Source organism: Ambystoma mexicanum, chromosome 6q, assembly GCF_040938575.1.
Source record: "Ambystoma mexicanum isolate Mex_15411 chromosome 6q, UKY_AmexF1_1, whole genome shotgun sequence".
Lineage (NCBI taxonomy): Eukaryota > Metazoa > Chordata > Amphibia > Caudata > Ambystomatidae > Ambystoma > Ambystoma mexicanum.
Window position 1 is genome coordinate 1588958368 of NC_090937.1, and position 20677 is coordinate 1588979044.

Consider the following 20677-nt stretch of genomic DNA (forward strand, 5'->3'; position numbering starts at 1 on the left):
CCTGATGCATTCAATTGCTTGGTCTTGGGGAATGCTAGTATAGAGGATCTTGATGTCCATCGTGACAAGTTGATTTCTGGTATTGACAAAAGGTTGGTGTTCAAAGGTGGTGATGGTCATCATGGTATCTTTGAGATAGGAGGCTGTTTGTTGGCAGAGCGGTTTCAGGAAGTAGTCAATAAATTGGCAGATGGGTTCCAAGATGGAGCCACAACCTGAGACTATTGGTCTGCCTGGAGGTGTGGTGCTGTTCTTGTGAATTTTTGGTAATGCGTAGAAAGCGGGGGTTCTCGCCTCTGTGGTATTGAGGAAAGCCTCCTCTTTCTCGGATATCCAATCCCTCTCCAGAGCGAATTTGGTTATTTCTTGTATCTTGGCTTTGATGTTACTGGTCGGGTCTTTTTTCAATTTTTTGTAGTTATTTTCATCGTCTAGAAGGGTCATCACCATGGTATTGTATTGCTCCGTGCTCCGTATCACTATTCCTCCTCCTTTGTCTGCCGCTTTGATAACCAGATTATCATTATTGGCAAGTTTTTTAAGGGCTTGACATTCTGTGCAATCGCCATGGGCGCAGCATTTGCCCCAAGCATGGCAATAATTTACATGGCTGAATATGAACAAAGCTTCATACTTAATGAGAATAACCCATTTAAGGACAACATCCATTCATGGCGCAGGTACATTGATGATATCATCTTTGTCTGGGAAGGAGAGTATAACAAACTACTGAGTTTCTTCACATGGATCAATGGCAGATCAGAAGACATACAATTTACCATGGAACACAGCAACAGGAATATCAATTTACTAGATCTCAAAATCAGCGTTAACAATAACCAGCTGATATGCTCTATCTTCAAAAAAGAAACAGACAGGAACACCATTCTACATTACAATAGTCATCATCCTAAGAACCTACGCAACAACCTGCCGCACGGACAATTCCTTAGAATACATAGGAATCGTACTGAAACAGGAGAATTTAAGATCGATGCAAACCTTTTACAGCGGAAACTGGAAACTAGGGGCTACCCTAAAAAATTGCTTAAAAACACTATGAAGAGGGCCCTCTACACACCGAGAGAAACGCTGCTTACTGCCAAATCTCATGACCCTAACACAGACAACATACTGGCTTGCATCTCGACGTTCGGTGCCAACACCTCGCAATTTAGGCGCATGATCAAAAAATACTGGCCCATCGTCCAACTTAACCTACCAGACAAAGCATTACCAAGGATGGCCCTGAAAAGGAACAAGAACTTGAAAGACCTCCTCACACATGCCAGGTCACGTAGGAAACCCACAAGATCTACATTATGGAACATGCGGGAAATCCGAGGGCACCACCCTTGCGGCGCATGCATGGCGGGCAACCAGACGCAAAAAATGAAATCTTTCCTTATAGGAGATAGGAATGGGAACTCAGACAATTCACCAATTGTAAAACAACTAACGTGATCTATCTCATCGAGTGCACCTGCAGACTTAGATACGTGGGACAAACATCCAGACCTGTGCACAAAAGAATAAGCGAGCATAAATCGAGGATCAGGTGCAAAGTACACAATGCACCATTAGTATCACATTTCATGGAACTACAACATGCCCATGATTCCTTCAAATGGTGGGTGACTGATCGGGTTCTAGGTACCACCAACATATCCAACTCCCTGAATTTCAAGGAATCTTGGTGGATATTCAAATTGCAAACCCTGACTAACGGTCTTAATGAAGCAGCCCCCATGGACTATCAAGCCACTATCTGAGAGCGCCCTTGACTTTCTGACACCTTGTCCTGCGCCTTCTCTTCCTTTTCCTGTGTGCCTTACCATCCAGCCCAGGCTCATCAGGTCCATCCTGTTCTCCTTCTTCCAGGACCAGCATACAATAATCCGGGCCCATTTGACATGTGCTTATTCACACCCACCAGGAGTGAAGTTTCACTAGTCAGCACCCAGCTTTTAGTAGTTTGGACCCCCGGCCCTCTCCACATTTACTCCGCCCCCACCTCCAAGGGGGACGCCTATCATCAGTATTTGTTGCCTGTTTTCTAATGTCTCCGCCTGGCTTGCTACCCAAGCCTTGCACACCTTCAGAGTTCCCCACGCACCGATTGGGAGACACATACTGTACATGCACATTGTCTTTGCTACATTGTGCTTGTGCATTTACATGAATGGCAGCAGCCACAGCTTCGCGTCATTCCCAGATGCAGTAGCCACAGCTCCGCGTCATTCAAAGACGCCCTCCTCCAGAGCCTCACACCGTGTGTGCGCAAGCCACAGACACTAGTCTGCTACGCTCCGTGCATGCGCACGCACTAATACACTGATCGCACGCGCATGCGCTTATAGAGCATGACCAACAGCTTAATTTCTCTCCACTACAGGACCTCGCCTGACTCGCAGCTCACAGCAACCTGTTCCAGCTTTACTCATATAAGCTCTACACAGGTGAGCACACTCCAGACCCCCTGTGTCTCTGACACTGGAAACTAATTGTTTCCCCACTACTAATGCCTTGATCAGTAGCGCTATCCGCATACAGGGGAACTTCATATACTGACACAGCTTTCCCTTGTTTTTCTGTATCCTTTTCCAGAGGGTTGCTTATACAAAAACGACCCCAGTACTTTGGCAACCACATTGATGTTAGTTGCAGCTTGCACAGACTGTAACACCAGTGCATAGCCCATGCCTATAAACCCTACAAATCTCTGGAAGCATAGGAGTTTCCACACAGCTTCCAGGAAAGGTCAGTTCCTGGACTGCAATGGCCCTCATCCCTTCACTCATTTCTTGTACCAGCACCAATACAGTGTTTTTTACCCTTCCACTTGCTTTTTTAATCTCACAGAAACACTTGGTACCCTTTTCTGAGTGGACACTCTTGTCTTTGTTTACCTTTAGGGAGACCTGCATATATAAGGCCCCAGAAGAAGATTGTGAATTAGAACAATCCAAACGTCAGTGATCCTCGTGGGAAATTAACTAAAGACCACACCTGAGGACCACACTGAATTCCCTTTATTGTTTAATAGACGTCGGACCAGTCTCTCTTGGTCAGGGATCAGCCCTTGCTGACCATTCTTTCTAACCATTTCTACATAGACAGATACAACTGCCACTGTCTACAGTCGCCCGGTCAGGGCTAATATTTATGCCCTACACCAAAAGGACTTTATGTTTTCTTAAATCTATTGGTCTGTTTGAATGTATTGAAAAAAACTGTAATTGATTACAATACTTCACAGCATTGGAACTACGAGGTTGTGACCTTTATGAAGTAATACTGTGTATACCTCAAGTTCAATTTTAACAATCACAAGGAGTCGTTGCATATTGATTGTACAGACCTGAGAAGAACTGCACCCTTTGTACTGTTCACACTTACCTTTTTTTATACACACAGTTTTGACCAGTTTTTGACTTAGGTATGTCATGTTAAAATCATGGTGTTTCTCTGTCTTGTCTCTTTTAACCAAAACATTCAATTTCTTTTTAAGAACAACTTACAAGATTAGCCACAAAAATAATAAAGAGGCTACGACAAAACCAATCATAGATGGTGGTTGTTTCTTCACCTCATGATTAGGATTTTTTACTAATGCATGGGGCGCTTGGGAAGGTTTGAATCCTAAACTGCTTAAAAGTGATTGCAGTATTGAATTAGGGAGGACAGGAACACCTAATGTACACATATTTTGATCCATCTCACTGAGGCTTAATGGGAATGGGAATGCCTGTAGCACTGGCAAGGTTCATTACTGTGCCGGTGCTACAGGCTTGCTGTGCTCGTGGGTGCCTTTCATTCCGCCGGGGAAGACCGGAGTTTGCCGGTCCGGATACAACGGTAGCGGTAAGCTTACCGGTACCGTTGTATCCAGACTGGCAACCTTGTAATGAGGCCCATGGTCTGCAGGTAGTGTGCATCAGTTCTGAAAGACTTTGTGAGGGACCTCAGGCTCTACAATTGTATTTATTTTCTATTCAGTCTTAATTATAGACACAAGTGTTACTAGCACTTTGCGCTTAGCTACAACATATGTTTTCAATAGATTGTGACAACGGATATGCAACGCTTAAAAAATTGAGGGGGAGGAAAATAAATTATATTGAAAATGCTGATCTATATTTTGAAATCCACGTCAAATCAACTCCAATTTGACAGACGTTGGACCATATCGGGTAAAGGAAGGCAACAAGCCCGACGTTATTGACCCCTATATTTTTGGGACCCACTAAACTTTAGCATTGCCTTTGCACTCCTCAATACATCTTACTACTTCCTTTTCCTAAACAGACAGCAGGTCTGAATATACAAGAGATTTAGGTGAGCAATTTATTCTTGCTCTATTAATCACTGGCAACAGACAACAATTGATTGATTACAGGGGCGTTGGCATCACCCAATATTCAACTAATATCACTCCAGGATGTATACATGAGTGAGTATAGTTTGCACTCATTGAGGCGGTGGTGTGGGCACCAAGCATGAACATGCCAAGGGGAGTTGTCATTCAGCAAGGCCTGCAGGTGCACCGTCCACTCCGCTCATTCGACTAACATTCTTCAGTGTAGTATTATCATCAGAGTGTATCAGCACAATATTATGCACCGTGGTATTGACCTGTTATTCATTGGTTACTTAAGATTCTGTGTGATATTTTGTGACAGTAAGTATTTTTAATTTTCCACGTTTGGTATTTTCATTTTACTCTCGTCTACTCCCAAATTTGGTATGAATTATTGATTTAACACCAGTTGTTACATACATGCAATGTATCACTGGTATCCATTACTTTATGGTGAATCACAATATGGAAATTGCTCTAATTAATGTTTACATATGAAACAAACAGCCTTGAAAAAGATGGAAAGTCGAAACCCATGTTGACTGTTATTACACTTTTTGCCTGCGACCACATCTAATTTAGAGAATAATTAAATTTTAATATAGAATTTAAATCAAATTGTGCAATTTTGTGTCCATTGAATCAATGACATTGCATTAGAGATAGTTACTGTAGCTCTTATCTTGTGGCTAAGCCAGAAGTGCTAGTAACACTTGGATGCTGAATTTGTTTTGTGATTTGGGGAGTTCCACAGTTCACTAGCCAGGCGGCTGGCCTGATTATTTTCATGTTTTGGGCTTCAGCGCAACTGTATACGGGTTACCCCATCCTCTATACTACTGTCCAAGAAGGAAATACATTTTGAGAGACACAATGGTGCGTATTGTTGTTTAAGGAAGCTATTCGTGTAAGACAATGGCTCTTCTTAAAATGTTGCAGTGTTCATTTCTTAAAATAACCAGTATATATAGTAGTCATAATAAAACCATTCTACTTGTCTTACTGAGCCAAGCATTGTATTCAAACCTAGAACAATGATATCGATTATTTTCTGATACAAGGTTATCATTCCAAAAATGATAGTTGGGTACACTCCTAGTCCTATCAACTGAAATAAATAATTGTAGACTTGCTGGCAAAGAGGACAAATAGTACCAAATAGTACCAATGAAGGTTCCTGGCTTCATACATGCATAGGTACATAATGCACAATGGGCCCAGTGCTCATTTAAATTTTTACAAGACTCATCCTAACATTAACATGTGTGTAATATGAACCAACATTTACTCATCCGGACAACGCCAGTATTTGGACGAAAGAATGACATGGCTGCAAGATCTGCCACTCTACTGCTGTCCAAAGCCGTGCTCACAGAGATAATGTTTTTCTCTAATATGACGATATCCTCTCTAAGTTTGAGAGGTGCACAGTTTCATGCATGCTCAGTCCCAAATGCAATGACATCCTTAGACAATAATATCTATACGATGACATAACATACACCACTTTGCTGTTAACTTTATTAATCTGAGCAAGACTTTGAATATATGTACCTACACTTTCCTCTACACAGAGTAGGATGGGAAAATAAAATAACATTCATTGAGGTTCCACTACCACCTGATGTAGGCGGATACAGATGTCATCTGTTCTTTTGACGAGTAAGGTTTTCCTGGCCAAGCGACAATGCTGTTGACCCCGTTATGGGACCACATCAATGCTGTCAACCAGGTTTGGGATCTATAAGAGGTCACTTCCCGAAATATAACATATTGAATAAATCCAAGCTAAGGGGTACCAAAGTATGTGATCCATTGAGACGTAGACCACGGCACAGATGCAGCACAATCCTCTAGATGTTCCATTCTAAAAATAAATGGAGTCAGATATAAAGTACTATGTGTGATCTTGCTTAATTCCATCAAGGAACAGGATGCACCACAGAAGTTAGGTAGTTGTTTGTGGGCAGCAATACCAGACAGGTTGTTGCTTTAAATCGTTCTGATGGATAACATCAATCTAGACAACATTTGGCAATTTTCCATACATACAACCCAAAACCAAGCCATTTACGTATTCAATGCCAGAACTCCTTGATATAGATACATAATATCTCTTAGAATATTTTAAAATAAATATTTACATACCGATCTGTGAGCGGCCTTGAACCCGGTCACGCTGCATCGTCCTAGACTTCCGTTGGGGGTGGAGCCACAGCTACTGATGATCTGGAGTTGCTTCTCGGCCCGGTCGGCCCGGTCCAGTAGCTCCTCGATAAACTGCTGTAGACGCACCTTGGCGTTGGCCTCCCGACTCGCCGTCTCCTTCAGGAAATGATCGATCTGCACCACCTCCCTACGGAGAAGCCAAGGCGGGTAGCAGTGAGACCAAGGAGTAGACAACCTGGTACCAGCCAATACATGATGGAAAGTAAGGCCAAAACACATAACCCAAGGGGAATCTGATGCTTACTCACCTGCTATGATGAACGACAGACCAATCAACACATTACACAAATGGGAGGAGCACTAGTGCTTCGGCTTTGAGGCACTGGTGTTTCCTGGTTTAACAGACCTTGCTGCACCATGATTTTGACTCAGGTGACCAGATTGCATGAAAAATTGCTTGCACCGTGTGAAACAATACACACATCTATTTGTCACTAGGTTTGATCAAGGACCGGCTCTACTTCTAAAAAAACACATTACGTAAACCTTTGCACCAGCAATAACCAGTCACAATCTTAATGGTATAACCAGAGTCTGGGGTTGCAGTTGGTACTCTAGTTCAGAAGAGAATTGCCTAGCATTTCGGTGCTGGACTGTCCTTGCGCAGGACAAAGGCTGATATGTTGTGGATATTTCTCTTCTGTGAAAGATATAATGAGCTAAAAATTCTGGTTGAGACTCCACCGCGACTGAGGCCGGTAGAGAGACTCCAAGAACCGCCTGTTTTGCATATTACAGTCTTAATGGTATTCTTACCACACCTCAACGGACAGACTCCTACACGTATGAGCCATGTCCAAAGAAAGGACTATGGGAAACAAATCACCCTGCCAGGTCTATCCAGTGGTTGTGGCATGCTAGGTCCTTTAACCGACTCCTAAGTAGTCATAAAGTTTAAGGAGTCCTTCTCTCCAAAGACGACTGTGCTTGCCCCATTGCTACCTGATTGGTTGAGTATCCACCTATCACATCCAGATGAGCATTCTGGGTCTGAACCAGGTCCAATGATGAACTGACGCAACCCAGTTTGTCTGTGGGTTATTTGTGCGCTTTTTAATGACTGTTTCCCCCATACGCCCCTTGTGTGGCACCAGAGGCCCTAGGCAGTGGGAAGGGAAAAAAGGCACCCACCTATCTAAATTCTCTCTCTCTCTCTCTCTCTCTCTCTCTCTCTCTCTTTCTCTCTCTCTCTCTTGTCCAGTGGCACAAAGGGACACATCCCACATGACCAGCTGATATCAAGATAGCACCCTATGGGAAAGGCCTGGACCTTGATCAACCAGCACGCATGTACATTTGCTTCTATGTCCATTCATCAGCTGGGTTTTTTCCGATGCACTTTTAGGCAACAATTTTTTGCCTAAAAAAATCTTCAAATTGTTTTTTATTTATGGGGGTCCCTCTAATCTCCACTCCCCTATTATGTATTCTCTATAAACCACCCCACCCTACCCCTTATATGCCCCCATCCCCATCTTTTTCAAAGATGTTCTTCAGCAAACGTTTTTCGGGCAAAAAGTGCAGTGGAAAAAAAATACGGGCGATGAATGAACGTCGTACCGCGCATTTACCTGATCTCACAACTTGACAAGTGGGGTGTGTGGAGTGAGGAGACATTCCTTCTTAATGTTAGTGGGATGGGATCTCCTCCATCTTCCCCTGGTCCATCCAGGCTGAGATGTCACCCAGGCGTCAGACATGTGTGTGCGAACAGATTTCAGCTGCGACTGCTTTAGGGTGGTAACATGAAGAGGGGCGCTTTAACTTCACAAACTACCGCTCTGGAACGTGAAAATGGTTGGGGCTGTGAACGGATAAAAATAAAAGTAGTGGAACACGGCTCCCAAGAGTTCCCGCTCACTTTGACCTCTGTGTACAGATAAGGAATACCTAAATAACTGTGGCAGGGTTTTGCAGAGAAGCACTGAAGCACATGTGACAAGTCATTTAATAATGAGTGAAGCCAAAACTATTCTCTTGGCAGAGTGTGGGCTCAGAACCTGGAGCTTGGGCTGTGGAAATGTTGGCTATGGCCGTGTGGGATAAATACAGTTATAAATGAGGCCCAGCTTTAATATCCCACAGAAGATCTAAATATTTTATTAGGAGTAAAGATAGCTAGAAATTAGTATTGGCCACAACTATCCCCTAAAACTGACCGTCCAATGCAAAGGTTCAGGCTCTAAATGAATATACAAACCTTCTCAAATTTGGCTTAGTTTAGTTTACCCGGTAACATGGTGCCCTGGGTCAATGAGCCTGCATTCCAATATCTGCTGCATTCAATTTAGTGGGAGCTATTAGGCGTCACTTTCACATCACATATAACCCAAAACTATTGCATTAGAGTACAGGTAGGGGGAAATGGCATGGGAGGACAAACACACCCATCAACTGTCTGTCCATGGTCATGCTAATCCCTATGGCCATTCCCACCCTGTTCCTACCCTTTCCTGCCCAAAACGCCTCCACATGGGAACTCTTTGAGCTTGCTTTAATCAAGTCTTACCATCAAACTTTACACTCAAAGTGCCTGCCAGTGTTTTCTCAAAGCAGTCTTCTGAGAGTTAATGGGCCTCATTACGAGGTAGGTGGTAAGGGATTACCGGTACTGGTAAGGACACCGGTGCCGGTAATCCCTTACCACCCTATTCCGAGGTCCCTTAGCAGGTCCCTTCCTAAACACCTGGGGCTCATTATGACCCTGGCGGAATGGGTTTAACGACGCCGGTGCCATTAAACCCATTCTGCTCTATTACAAGGTCCCCATGTGGGACCCACTCTGGACGTCTGGTCAGACCAGACGTCGTTTGCGGGTCCCGCGAGGGGACCAGCATGCTAACAACGGGCCCTATGGGAGCTCAATGCGTATGGGGATGGTCCGGGTCTGGGTTCCCTGAATGGGGAAATACCAGGCCCTCCAAAGTCAGAAATGGCCCAGTAATTCCCCATTCAGGTACCACGGACCACGGACCCGGACCCGAGTTTTGAGGCAGCGATATTAAGGGCATGGCTACCTCCAAACTTGTAATGAGGCCCTGGTTTTACCAGGTGTTATGGAAGCGACCCATTAAGGGACTTCAGAGCTAATAACGGTACCACACATTGCGGTACCGTTATTAGCTCCATCCCCATTCCCATTGAGCCCTATGGGGGCTCGAATGGGAATGGGGAATGGTTCCCAGAATGGGGATTTACCGGGTCCTCCAAGGTTGGAATGACCCGGTAAGTCCCTATTTCGGGAACACGGACCCGGAATGCGGTAAGGGGGTAGCCATGGCGCTAATAGCACCATGGCTACCTCCTACCTCGTAATGAGGTTGAATGACTTAATTGGTGTTGTAAATGCGCCACTGGAGTAATAAAACATTTCTTAACCAATTCTGCCTTCAGCCACTCCATTTATAAGCACCATGCGTTTCCTTCACTGAAGTCCTGTTAAAAACAAGCATTGGCAAAGCCAACAGTTTTGGCGTGTGCATAAGTATTAGGCATTTGCCAGGCACTGCTATTAGTTGTCCAAGAACTCACACCATTTTGTATCTGCTGCCATCAATGGCCAGTTAATGTCACTTCGACAGTGTCTGGCAAGTGCCTTTCCCATGCCTACACAAAAAGCCAAACCGTTGGCATTGCCAATGCTTGTTACCTTTTTTTAGAGGCTAGATTAGTCCTTTCAACTGTTTCCATATAAAAGCTTCCTTCCCAGGGTTGATCACATGTACCTGTGGGGGTGTGGGTTTCACTCAACAGCTGCAAAATGTTTCCCTACCAATGTAAAAAGGACTGGCAACCGGTTAAGCACACTGAAGACCACGCAGCAGCTGTAAATAAGAGGGGCATGGAAGAGGATTTGCCCATAGACATAAAATGGGCGATAGGAATGATGGGGTCAATGCCAGTCAAATAGAAAAGCCTTTGGATGAAGAAATGATAGTCAGAAGTTGGTCTATCCAACAGGGCAAGCCTGGGTTTTTAGAATGTGCCACAGAAAGGGGGTTTGCCCCTGTCAGAATCTAAGTGTCTCTTTGGGCCTAGAGCTGGCTTCAAAGCACTAGAGTGACCAGTTGACGTACTGGGGAAACAGTACTTTGAAGATACTTGTTGCCACATCAGCGGCTAATCAGACCCAAAGTGCTGTAGTTTGCCTAATCGTGGGATCTCCATTTGGATAAAATACATCCACATGTCTCTGCCACAACCTTAGAAAGCTGATCCACATTCGGGAGTCAGGTGCTTCCAACCTTAACCCATCAATAGCACAGGTTTCACATCTACCTCACTTGCTAAGCAGCTAAAGAACACACCTCGGTTTGTGTACAGGGTCAAGTCCAACACAAAGCTAGCAAGTGCTGGACATAGCCCCTTTACATGACATCACATAACTTAGTCTCCCTGTGCTGCTGCTTCTATGTGGTCCTCCTACCTGGTCTGCACATTATAATAAATTACATCACATACCTTTGTCTCCCTGTGATTGTGCTTCTATGTGGTCCTCCTAGCTGGTCTGTACATTACATTACATTAATCACAAACCTTTGTCTCCCTGTGCTTCTATGTGGTCCTCCTAGCTGGTCTTTACATTACATTACATTACATCACATACCTTTATCTCCCTGTGCTGGTGCTTCTATGTGGTCCTCCTAGCTGGTCTGTACATTACATTACATTACATTACATTGCACCATCGCCGAAGGGCCTGCCTGACCCTGTCTCTAAAGGTGCCTGACTCCCGCATGCCGGGCGCCGCGCGGCACGAAAGCGAGGCTGATCCTCGCTTGATGCAGTTTAAACCTGCATCCATCCGCCGGTAGGCGGAACCGCCGGTGGCCAGCACTAAGGCCACACAAAGGCCTGTTCCTGCGCCTGTGCCCCATTCCTGCAAGCCTCGCCGAGGGTAGAGGGCAGGAGCCCCCCCTCCCATCCCTGAAGCTGCCCACGCACACGGAGTGCATGCAGCACCATCGCCGAAGGGCCTGCCTGACCCTGTCTCTAAAGGTGCCTGACTCCCGCATGCCGGGCGCCGCGCGGCACGAAAGCGAGGCTGATCCTCGCTTGATGCAGTTTAAACCTGCATCCATCCGCCGGTAGGCGGAACCGCCGGTGGCCAGCACTAAGGCCACACAAAGGCCTGTTCCTGCGCCTGTGCCCCATTCCTGCAAGCCTCGCCGAGGGTAGAGGGCAGGAGCCCCCCTCCCATCCCTGAAGCTGCCCACGCACACGGAGTGCATGCAGCACCATCGCCGAAGGGCCTGCCTGACCCTGTCTCTAAAGGTGCCTGACTCCCGCATGCCGGGCGCCGCGCGGCACGAAAGCGAGGCTGATCCTCGCTTGATGCAGTTTAAACCTGCATCCATCCGCCGGTAGGCGGAACCGCCGGTGGCCAGCACTAAGGCCACACAAAGGCCTGTTCCTGCGCCTGTGCCCCATTCCTGCAAGCCTCGCCGAGGGTAGAGGGCAGGAGCCCCCCCTCCCATCCCTGAAGCTGCCCACGCACACGGAGTGCATGCAGCACCATCGCCGAAGGGCCTGCCTGACCCTGTCTCTAAAGGTGCCTGACTCCCGCATGCCGGGCGCCGCGCGGCACGAAAGCAAGGCTGATCCTCGCTTGATGCAGTTTAAACCTGCATCCATCCGCCGGTAGGCGGAACCGCCGGTGGCCAGCACTAAGGCCTGTTCCTGCGCCTGTTACGCGCACAGGAGCGCGGCGTGGCCACCCCCCCTGCACAATTTTTCCACTCTCCAACCGATAGACTACCACCCGGACAATGAAAACGTACTGTAAGTACATGCTAGCACCGGAGACACTACTGTATGCTTATAATCCTAACCGATTCTATTGAAATGTGCTCCCAGTCTCTAACACTGGTCGTCTACAGACCATTAGACTGCTGTATTGTGCCCCTTGGTCGCCTACAGACCTTCTAGATTGATGTATTGTGCCCTTTGGTCGTCTACAGACCATCTAGACTGTCTGTAGACGACTACAGACCTTCTAGATTGATGTATTGTGCCCTTTGGTCGTCTACAGACCATCTAGACTGTTGTATTGTGCCCTTTGGTCGTCTACAGACCAAATTAGACTGCTGTATTGTGCCCTCTGGTCGCCTACAGACCATTTAGACTGCTGTATTGTGCCCTTTGGTCGCCTACAGACCATTAGACTGCTGTATTGTGCCCCTTGGTCGCCTACAGACCACTTTGAGGAGCTAGCGCGGCACCTTAAGGTCGCAGCTCGCCCTGACACCAATCCAATATGCAAATTTGGTTGCCCCTCATCATGTTCCCGTTTTGCATTCTCCCCAGCCTCACACCCTGCTTGGGCCACTACTACCGGCCCCATAATAACGGTCTCAGCAAGCCGGCATGCCCCCGGCATCACCCTATCCCTTGTCCTACACCATTCCTTCCCTCTACTCCCCCATTCCCAAATAACGCAAGTCTCACCCCCAGGACCTATCAGAATACAAGCTCACACGTATTGCCCATCTCAGAGTCACCTCACCACGGCCATACCGAAAAATTCTCTAACCCCGTGATAGGTGTAGCAAGACACTTCCGATTAAGGTCTCGTACCTTCAACCACCCCAACCCAGTCAAATATGAACACACACCTCCCAAACAAACTAGGCCCAGAGCTCTTCCCCCTCATCAAAACCATACTCCTAGCCAGAAACCCAACACTACTTCCAAACCAGCTCCAGACACCCCCAACAAATCACTATCCACCTTCAAAGGAGCGCTCATCAATGCCCGCTCCTTAGGGGCACATGCTATAGAAGTGCACGACCTCATTATGGAATCACAGCTCGACATACTAGTAATCACAGAGTCCTGGCTCCATCAAGCATCAGGTCCCCTACTAACGCTGGCAATCCCACCCGACTACACCATATTTAGAACAGATAGGACCCACTCACAAGGAGGAGGTGTCGCTATTATAGCCAAGACTAAATTACAGCTTAGATCATGTCCCATCGAAAGTATAGAAGGGTATGAAACACTACTCGTAAAATTTCCCATAAATGCTAAAACTACTATTAATTTAATAGTAATTTATAGAGCACCTAGCCCTAACAACCACCCAGAGACTGAAATTCCGTTGCTATTAGCTCCACTAATAAAACCCAGCTCGAAATACATCATCCTGGGTGACCTCAACCTAGGTTTCAATGATAGCCAAGATGCCAAAGCAGAATCACTTCATTCCGCCCTGAAGGACATGGGTTTCAGCCAACTAGTTAATGCACCCACACATATCAAAGGCAGGACCCTTGACTGGATCCTCTCCCTTAATACACCCATAACCATTGACGCCATCTCCCCTCTCACTTGGTCCGATCACCATAATATTGTATTTACTATCAATCCCTCCGAACCCATACAAAAGAAACCTAAAACCATGATTACCTATGAAACTAGAAACGCCCGCAAACTCACGCCAGAAAACCTCACGCCTCCTCTTTCAAAAATCCTAGATTCCACCTCGATCACTAGTGACAACCCCTGTCTCCTAGCTGACATATATCACAACTGCCTCACTGAAACCATTAATGCCATAGCACCGCTCACCACCAAGGCAAAACGCTCAGACAAGCGATCTAGCTTCTGGTTCAATGAGGATCTTATCGCCCTCAGAAGAACCAAACGCGCGCGTGAACATACCTACAGAAAGCATCCTACTGCAGAGGCAGAAAAAGCCTACCAAGAAATAAACAAAACCTATAAAACAGCTACTATTACTCATAAATCTAATGCGTACAACAATAGGATCAACAATGCCACCTCAGACACCAAGGAATTATTTGCCATTTTAAAAGAATTGGAAAACCCCACCCCAGCCATAAACCCAACCATCCCCAGCAAGGAATGGTGCACCACTATTCAAGACGCACTAACAGCCAAAATTGAACTACTCCAAATAAAAATCACATCTAAAAAACAATCACTAGCCGATAAACCTGCCCTCCTTAATCTAAATCGACCACACCAGGAATTCACCAGCTCCCCATTCCAGTTCACACCAGTATCCCAAAACGTAGTGTTTGACACCATCGCCAAACTCAAAGCCTCCAATTGCAGAGGCGATTCTGTCCCCGCATCAGTAGTCAAATCCTGTGCCCACACCCTCACCCCTATTATCACCAACTTCGTGAACGCTTCCTTCAATGCCAACCTAGTACCAGCCAGCATCAAAGAAGCCTGGGTCACCCCTCTCCTGAAAAAACCTACCCTAGACCCTACGGTGCCCACTAATTACAGGCCAATAACAACTGTCCCATTTCTCCTCAAAATATTGGACAAACTAGCTTACAACCAAGTCCAAACTCACCTCGAACAAAACCACCTCCTTGGCACGAGGCAATCAGGTTTCCGCCCCAACCATAGCACAGAAACGGCGCTCCTGGACTTAAAAATCCAGATGGATACCATCAGAGACTCAGGAAAACTCTGCATCCTCCTCCTACTCGATCTCTCCGCAGCGTTTGATTTAGTAGACCATAATAAACTGTGTGCCACACTAGCGAAAGACTTTAACTTCTCCACCGAAGCTACTACCTGGATCAAATCTTTTCTTGCTGACCGCACCTCCAGGGTCGCCATAGGTAAAGAAGCCGCCAACCCAATCATAGTACCCATTGGTGTCCCCCAAGGGTCCTGTCTCTCACCAACATTATACAATGCATACACTAAACTCCTCTTCTCAGCGCTAGACGACATGGGTGTCATCTACACCAACTTTGCAGATGACACCCAGATCCTCATCCCTTTATCGGGAGATTACACTGAAGACACCGACACTATCAATAAAATATATGCCATAATCCAAAATTGGATGGCACTAAACAGCCTCTGCCTCAATGATGAGAAGACTGAGGTTCTCATTGTGGGCTCCCAATCCAAAATAGAAGCCTTACACCCTGATTACTCATCCATCAACATTGATGGCACAAACATATCAGTACTCAAACAAGTCAAAACACTAGGTGTCTACCTTGATGCCAACCTCACCATGACCAAGCACATTAACGCCCCTTCCTCCTCTACTTCCTACACCGCTAAACTTATTGCTCTCAGTCGCCAATTCTTGACACCCACTAACTGTATCACGCTGGCAAGAGCTTTAATCTTATCCAGACTCGACTACTGCAACGTACTCTACCTGGGCACCTCAAAAGCCAATCTAAACAAACTACAGCTTATTCAGAATAAAGCCCTTCGGGCGGCCCTTGGAATAAGGAAGTCAGATCATATCTCAAATATTAGAAGAAACCATCACTGGCTCCCCATCAAAGCCAGGGTCACATTCAAAGCCCTGTGCGTCACATACAAATGCATCCACTCATGTGTCCCCATCTACCTCAACCACGCCATCACCAAAAAAGTATCAAAGAGAACCCTCAGATCTAACAGTCAACTACTCCTAGCCATCCCCCGATACAAGACTACCAAGGCAGGAGGCAGTAGTTTCCAATATCTCGCACCCACATATTGGAACACTCTTCCCCTCCCCATCAAAAATGAGCAAACGTTCGCAGGCTTCAAGAAATCTCTGAAAACGTGGCTATTTAACCAAGACTAAAAGCCTCTTCCATGCTTCAGGAAATATCACTGTATTTAAGCCCTGCATTTAAAGTTTTCATGTATGATTATTTTGTATTCACATGCACTGCGCCCGACTGGCAATTTCCAAGAAATGTTTTAACTAAGCTGTCTGTAACATCGCCGTGGTACCTAAGAGTTTGGGCGAGTAACAAATGCAATAAATAAATAAATAAAATAAAATTGCATACCTTTGTCTCCCTGTGCTTCTATGTGGTCCTCCTAGCTGGTCTTTACATTACATTATATTACATCACATACCTTTATCTCCCTGTGTTGGGGCTTCTATGTGGTCTTCCTAGCTGGTCTGTACATTATATTACATTACATTACTTGACATTGCATAACTTAGTCTCCCTGTGCGGGTGCTTCTATGTGGTCCTCCTAGCTGGTCTGTACATTATATTACATTACATTACATGACATTACATAACTTAGTCTCTCTGTGCTGGTGCTTCTATGTGGTCCTCCTAGCTGGTCTGTACATTATATTACATTACATTGCATGACATTACATAACTTAGTCTCCCTGTGCTGGTGCTTCTATGTGGTCCTCCTACCTGGTCTGTACATTACATTACATTACATTGCATACCTTTGTCTCCCTGTGCTTCTATGTGGTCCTCCTAGCTGGTCTTGACATTACATTACATTACATCACATACCTTTATCTCCCTGTGCTGGGGCTTCTATGTGGTCTTCCTAGCTGGTCTGTACATTATATTACATTACATTACATGACATTACATAACTTAGTCTCCCTGTGCGGGTGCTTCTATGTGGTCCTCCTAGCTGGTCTGTACATTATATTACATTACATTGCATGACATTACATAACTTAGTCTCCTTGTGCGGGTGCTTCTATGTGGTCCTCCTAGCTGGTCTGTACATTATATTACATTACATTGCATGACATTACATAATTTAGTCTCCCTGTGCTGGTGCTTCTATGTGGTCCTCCTAGCTGGTCTGTACATTATATTACATTACATTGCATGACATTACATAACTTAGTCTCTCTGTGCTGGTGCTTTTATGTGGTCCTCCTAGCTGGTCTGTGGGTAGGCCACCTAGCGCTGCTGGCGAGCATCAGAGACTCCGAGGCAGTGCACACATTAGGTCTTGGCATCTCTCCGTCAAATAGTACAGGCTCTTGGACCTTGGTGTAGGGAATGGTACCCACATATGTAGCTGGTAAGAAGGCACCTGCAGTCTGCCAACATGTCAGCGTTCCAGATTGGCACACAGGCCTTGCCAGGGGATGAATAGTGTGGTAAGTATCCGTAGGGTGCACCGGATATCGGCAGCTTCAGAAGCATAGCACCTAGAAGCAGCTGACCTTGCTCTCAAAGAAGAAACACGGGGATGCCACCATGCTCCTCTTTCAGCAGTCCGGCAGAAGGTTTTAAATTGACCATAGACTTAGAGACCAATCCATGACCAGTGGCAACACGAAGTGGTTACTGGGAGTCAATAGGGGGCCAATGTCCAGAATAGAGAGACGCTAGAGGGTTCCTCGAAACCATCACTCTGGCATAGTCAAGGCTGCACACTTGCCTTCCTTCTTAAAAGGGCTTTAATGTTTCTCTGTGGCTCAGTGGACAAAAGCATTCTCTACAGGGACCTGTGTTTGACCTCTTGGTCACAGGTTCGAATCCCAGCAGGTCCACTCAGCCCTTAATTTTTCGGAGCTCTATAAAATGAGTACCATTAAGTTGGTTCACAATAAACATCAGTTGGCTGCCAATAGCGCCAAGTTACCCCTCTGGGGGTGAACGTGCGCTCTACAAATGTACCTGTTACATTAAGGCACTTGAAGACTGTCACACTCCTAACCTTAACGGCGCCATAAAAGGTGTCAGCGCCATTAAACCTTTAATGCCTGATTACGAGGTCCCTTTGCGGGACCCGACCTTAACGGCTGGTTTTTCCAGCCGTTAAAGTAGGGCTCCGCAAAGGGACTCTCGAGGTAAGTACGGTACCGCAATTTGCGGTACCGTTATTATCGCCTTCCCCATTCCCATTGAGCCCTATGGGGCAAAAATGGGAATGGGGAAGGGCCATGGCGGCATGGGGAATTACCGCCCCGCCAACCTCGGAATGGGGTGGTAATTCCCCTTTTCCGCCATGGCGGACTCGGGCATGGACCATGGTGCTAATAGCTAATAGCACCATGGTCCTCCGCCTGGGTCGTATTGAGGCCCAATGTCTTCACCTTTTAGTGTTTCCGCCAGGGGGGAAATTGGGGTGTTCCCGGACTGGCACCAGTCCACAACATGAACTGGTTCTAGTCCTGTTGGGTGTACGTGTTCCTTTAGTCCCAATTCTAGAGAGTGCCCAAAGGGTTCACGGGAAAAAGGCATGTTTAATAGTTCTGAACAAACTGTACGTTTGGTCAGAGCAAAAAGCCCCAGTTGTTATTTCTCGGTTACCGTTGTTTAAAATGACTTCATGGGAAAGTAAAACAAATATATATATATATATATATATATATATATATTTTTTGAGGGGTAAGGAGTATTAGAGGTGGGAGCGGTGTTGGGTAGGCGTGGGAGGGTGAAAGGGGGCGGGGGGTGGATTACAGGGCAGAACCTCCTGCATTTTAAAAAGAAAATGAAAACCCCCGCCCCCCCAGTTATTTCTTCCAAGTGAATTAACATGAACTTGGATAAAAAAAATGTAAAACTGTTCTTATCACGTCACGTTGTCTACATAAAATATCTAGAAGTAATGCTGCTAGCATGTTTTATGGGGTTTGCACAGTGTATTGTATTGCACTGCAGGTGTTCCCATAAAGTTGAGTGTGACCGCCAGCTGAGGTATTACCCAAATTGTTCGAACACAATTGTTCGAATTACCGAATTGACCGAAAGTCGAGGGTCCGAATTGACCTTTGGACAATTGACTGCCATATATATATATATATATATATTGGTTTGGTAATATATATATATATATATATTTATATATATAATGGGGTTGGGGGGGTTTCCCCCGCATATATGTAACAATTGACCTTCACAATTCGGTCAATTGTGCAAAGGTCAATTGTAATTCGAACAATTGTAGTTCGAACAATTCGTATACATCCCCATCTGATGAGAAAGTCTGTTAGACTTGGAAAGCTAATGTACCTATCATCTCTGTGTAATATTTACATTTAGTCCAATTACAGGTATCAACACTTGCATTTTGTTGGTTTGTATATAGGGGGACCTTGCTAGGCAACGAGCGCTGGAGCAGGTCTGTGGCATGTTCCGCGATGGTGTGGTATGTGAAGAGGGAACGCAACGAGCCTAAGCAGTACTTAGGTAATGGCAGAAGAGTGCGCTCTTAAGTTCCTTCTTGAACTGCAAGGGCATAGGCGCCGGAGCAGGACGATTTGGCGCGGCCAGGTCGGCGCGACCGCTTTGGCGCAGCAGACGTTTAGGCGCGACCATTTTGGCGCACCCATTTTGGCGCGCCCAATTTGGCGCTGGGACATTTCGCCGCAGGATCTTTTGGCGCCATGAATGCCGAATTATTGTTTTAATATACGCTATCTTTTCTCCACAGCAGCCCCCTTCCCGGCGGCACCTGGAATTACAAACATTTCAGGCTCCTGCTTTCTCATGCCCACCGCAGCACTTCATCTGTAACCTACTGTTCGATTCCCCCTTCCCATTGCCCTGGCATATGGCAATTCTGGGCAGCTGCCAGTAGAGGAGGGAGACGCAGGGGCAAGAAGGAGTTCGTGCCCATCAGCCCAATGTTTGGCGTGCACCGGGCTGTTGCCAACACAAAACGCTGCTTAAAGTCTCCTTACAATGAAGCACTGAACCAACGTCGGGTTCAATGACAGGGCTCGGCACAGAGGACGCCAGGAGCCTCGGGCTCGCTGGCACTGATCGAGCACATCTCGGGGTTGCCAAGCCTCCAAGCAACCAATGGCGTGGACCCTACCCATCCGAGGATACAGTAATGGTGATTCGTGGAGTGAACCCCTGTGTCTGACCCAGTGCTCGTGCAAGCTTCAAGTGTACCGGTGTGGCACACAGTTAGTTGGGGCTCGAGCCGGTATTCAATGCTAGGGGGCGGCATAACAATAGTAGCCGGGCAGGTATGCCAGTTTATCACACAGTGACAGCGCAAGCTTCTGCTATGCGAGTGTATGCCAGTGTGTCACATAGCAACAGTGATTGGCACAGTTGCCAGTGTATGGCAGCGATAGTCCAAGCTGCTGATATGAAATAGCGACAGTGTCAGCGCAAGCTTCAGCTGTGCCAGTGTGTAACAGAGTAATGGTGAATTCAGGCTTGCATGTGTCTGCCAGTGATGGTACACGCTTCTGGTAGGCAGTTTGTGACACAGTAGTAGGGCATGACAGCATGCTAATATATGACACTGTGAGAGTAAACACATTTGGTAAGTCAGGGTGTGCAAAAGTAACAGTGCCCGTCCTTGACACAGGGATAGTGCAAGCTTCTTGTAGCACAGCGATTTAGA

The 20677-nt window shown here is 46.2% G+C and overlaps 1 protein-coding gene across 3 annotated transcripts in view; it reads right to left on the reverse strand.

The window, feature by feature from the left end:
• The window catches only part of FBXO41 (F-box protein 41), a 785122-nt gene that overhangs the window by 333721 nt on the left and 430724 nt on the right, over positions 1-20677 (reverse strand). For all 3 annotated transcript variants that reach the window (XM_069632312.1, XM_069632313.1, XM_069632311.1), the window contains exon 3: positions 6509-6716. In XM_069632312.1, coding sequence (XP_069488413.1) covers positions 6509-6716 — 208 coding nt within the window. The remainder of the gene's footprint in view (positions 1-6508; positions 6717-20677) is intronic.